The sequence below is a fragment of the Coregonus clupeaformis genome, chromosome 9 (genome assembly GCF_020615455.1).
Source record: "Coregonus clupeaformis isolate EN_2021a chromosome 9, ASM2061545v1, whole genome shotgun sequence".
Taxonomy (NCBI): Eukaryota; Metazoa; Chordata; class Actinopteri; order Salmoniformes; family Salmonidae; genus Coregonus; species Coregonus clupeaformis.
Window position 1 is genome coordinate 22,633,611 of NC_059200.1, and position 3,513 is coordinate 22,637,123.

General features: G+C 42.8%; 1 protein-coding gene across 3 annotated transcripts in view; it reads right to left on the reverse strand.

The window, feature by feature from the left end:
* Window positions 1-232: 232 nt before the first annotated feature.
* Window positions 233-3,513, reverse strand: part of LOC121573482 (follistatin-A-like) — a 12,948-nt gene continuing 9,667 nt past the window's right edge. Inside the window, exons 5-6 of one of the 3 annotated variants that reach the window (XM_041885518.2) lie at window positions 3,033-3,263; window positions 233-895 (exon numbers count right to left, since the gene is read on the reverse strand). In XM_041885518.2, coding sequence (XP_041741452.1) covers window positions 894-895; window positions 3,033-3,263 — 233 coding nt within the window. In that variant the 3' untranslated portion in view covers window positions 233-893. Of the gene's footprint in view, window positions 1,020-2,060; window positions 3,264-3,513 lie in introns of those variants that run through there. The other 2 variants (XM_041885517.2, XM_041885516.2) reach the window with 2 other exon arrangements.

The window sequence follows — 3,513 nt, forward strand, 5'->3', positions numbered from 1 at the left end:
TTCTCTTTGGATAAAATGCAAGAGACATAAGGTATACAGTAAGACAGACGGACACTGTAAATGTATAAATAATAAACAAAATATATAAATACATACAAGTAAACAACAACCAGAAGATTTCAAATACACGATTGCTTAGTTCAGCGTTTCCCAAACTCAGTCCTGGGGACCCCAAGAGGTGCATGTTTTGGTTTTTGCCCTAACAATACACAGCTGATTCAAATGATCAAAGCTTGATGAATAGTTTATTATTTGAATCAGCTGTGTAGTACTAGGGCAAAAAAACAAAACGCGCACCCCTTGGGATCCCGAGGACCGAGTTAAGGAAACCCTGCCTTAGTTTCTCTTCTCTTCCATGGACAATAAATAATCATACACTTTATATACAGTATGAACAGTATTCTGTGGCTGAACTGAAACACTGTTCAGCTATTGTGAGTGTTTATCATCCGGGCTGTGTTCGAGGACGTATTGATTAAGAAAATCCTAGTATTCCTCCTCTTCTTCCTCCCCCTCTTCCTCAAGCTTCCCTGTCTGATGACGAGTATATGGAAGAACAAATTGTCCACTAGCTGTTGCATCATTGACCCTAACAACAGCAAAGAATCTCACTGCAACATTAAGCATCATTGACCCTAACAACAGCAAAGAATCTCACTGCAACATTAAGCATCATTGACCCTAACAACAGCACAGAATCTCACTGCAACATTAAGCATCATTGACCCTAACAACAGCACAGAATCTCACTGCAACATTAAGCATCATTGACCCTAACAACAGCACAGAATCTCACTGAAACATTAAGCATCATTGACCCTAACAACAGCACAGAATCTCACTGCAACATTAAGCTTTTTTCCTTGACTTGATTCACTGACAGTCTGCTTCTCTTCTTCCATGGATCAGAGTATGGGACATAAAGAAAAGTGATTGTGGTTATGAGGGAGGCTGGAGGCTGAGAGGGGGGGGGGGGCAGGGCTGGGCACTGGGGTTGGTGGTTTAAACCTGGTTTAAACCTGAAAACAGAGAGAACAGAACAGGGCTCATGTATGCATCCTTATAATACAATACAACTTCATTTCTCCATTGTGAAACCCTGCTTTCAGCTGATGCACAAGACAAGGGGCCGGGACTAATCCCATTTCAGCAATCCACAAGACAGGGGGCCGGGACCCATTTCTACAAAGGACCACCCTGTTGGAGTGTATTTGCCCTCAGAAAAGATTTATCTCTAAAACAAACAGCCACTGGCAGATGTAGAAAACCCCATACAAAAAGTAACCCATCCAAAACCCAGTCCTCATAATCCACATGCTGAAATAATGTAATTACAGCAACATTACTGTTTACTGTTTACAGGAGAAATACGAGGCATTGTTGTAATTAGAAGGAGGATAAGCTGAGAGACATATGATCCATGTTATGAGTGAACCAAACATCATGGGAACAATAGAATAGCGGTCAACTATGAAGTGGTCCGTCATAAGGTTTGCCTCTACATTGTATCTAACTACATTGTATCTAACCTTGGAGAGAGAGAGAGAGAGAGAGAGAGAGAGAGAGAGAGAGAGAGAGAGAGAGAGAGAGAGAGAGAGAGAGAGAGAGAGAGAGAGAGAGAGAGAGAGAGAGAGAGAGAGAGAGTGAGAGAGAGAGCTGGTGGACGAGAATACATCATCATACTCTTACGAGCAAATTGTTTTTGTACAAGTGGCTTTGACACAGAGGCCACTAAGTAAGGGATAAAAAGCTGACGTTCTGTACATTACCTTGGAAATAATGGACAGAGTTCATTTTTCCAAGGTAATGTAGGCTACAGAACAGAGGCGTTTATCCCGCTTACACCACAGTTGTCAAAGTAAACAATACTCAAGCACAAATTTACCGGTAGTAATATTTTATGTTATTGTTGATATTTTTATTTTGATAAGAATTCATACTTTCTCATCTTTTGATCGCTAGTCGTTTGTTCGATTAGTTGGATATTTATGGACGCGACCCAGTCGTTCTATACGTTCTTATCCCTTGCTTGCTAGCTAGCCAACTAGCTACGGCTAACAGTCACGACCTCTGCAGCCAGAATAACAGCAAAGTAGCTGCATTTGCATTTGTTTTAAGCTGTTTTCTATTGATATTGATTTGGATACATCCAAATCAATGACGTTGCCCGATTTTGCCTGGCATAGCTAGAAAAGTTTGCCTTCTCGTCAGGACACTCGACACTGTTCATTACGAGGAGATCGCATTGCCTATCAAACACTATGCTAGAAGCTAGCCAAATATTTTGTTGCTAGCAAACCTGCCAATATGACAAACAAATTCAAAAATATAAGTTGCTGAAAACAGCTGGTCAAACTAGAAACATGTGGGAGGATTTGACAGCGCCATTGTCGTCATGACTGCAGTAGGGACAGCAGAAATTCATGTTCATCACTCACCACATTAGGTCATCAGATCCTCCCAAAAAATAAGTCTCTGCAAAAACAAATAAATGCTGGAAGTTTTTCCTGCGTTTACAATGTATCCCATTTCAGTTTGTGTAGTTGTTGGTTTAGCTTTCTGTAACTTTGTAGCAAGTACGGTCTGCATGTGTAGGCACATATTGCATCATGATTGCAAGGTGTCCCGCTATCTTTTCCAATTGTCCCATTATCTGGTTTTAATGCCCACTCTAGAATGCCCTTCTAGACAATCAGAAATGAGTATTCAACAATGCTGTGGTATAAGGGGACTAACATAAGGTGACTTTAATCACATTGGAAAAATTGGGTGAGGGATGTGTTGGAGTTGGACCCACATTATCTTTCCTCAGGGGTTTACCCTAACTTCCACTTAAGTTAAATGTTCACTTAGTCATGCATTGATGTCAAGGATGTTAGGATTTGCCCCTCAATTATGACTTTGGGTAAACGGACTGAGGAAAAGCCTGTTTTGGAGTTTAAGCCACTTTCTCATAAGTTCTCAGTGGGTGCGTCGCTGTGGTGCACAATGGAGGGTATAGGGTTCCATTTCAGACTCCACCATATACTTACAATTGCAGGATCCTGAGTGTTTGACATCCAGGAGGCGCTGCTGAGCGCAGGCGGCCTGCCTCATGGAACACTCGCTGGGGTAGGTGTTGTTGTCGCTGGAGCACACACTTTCGCCCGGGCGACTCTCCGGACACGCCTCGTCACACACGGAGCAGCGTCCGCGGCCACTCCCCTCATCCCATAGACACCTCTTCGCTCCCCGACACACGATGTCCCCACACGACCGGGCATCTAGAGAGGAGACACAAAGAGACCATCAGACAATATTATCACACTCCCTCACAGGCCTAGGCCAGCGCTGATCCATTTCTGATACACACAGACAGCATGATTCTGGTGATGGCTATAGACCTAGTGTCCTGTCTGTGTGAACGAGAATAGACAGAACAGACATGTTTTTTATGCTTAGTAGGCCTACTACTCTAGTATGTTCTGACAAAAGTCTTTGTGACCGAAAGCTTGGTGCATCAAAACCCTGAAA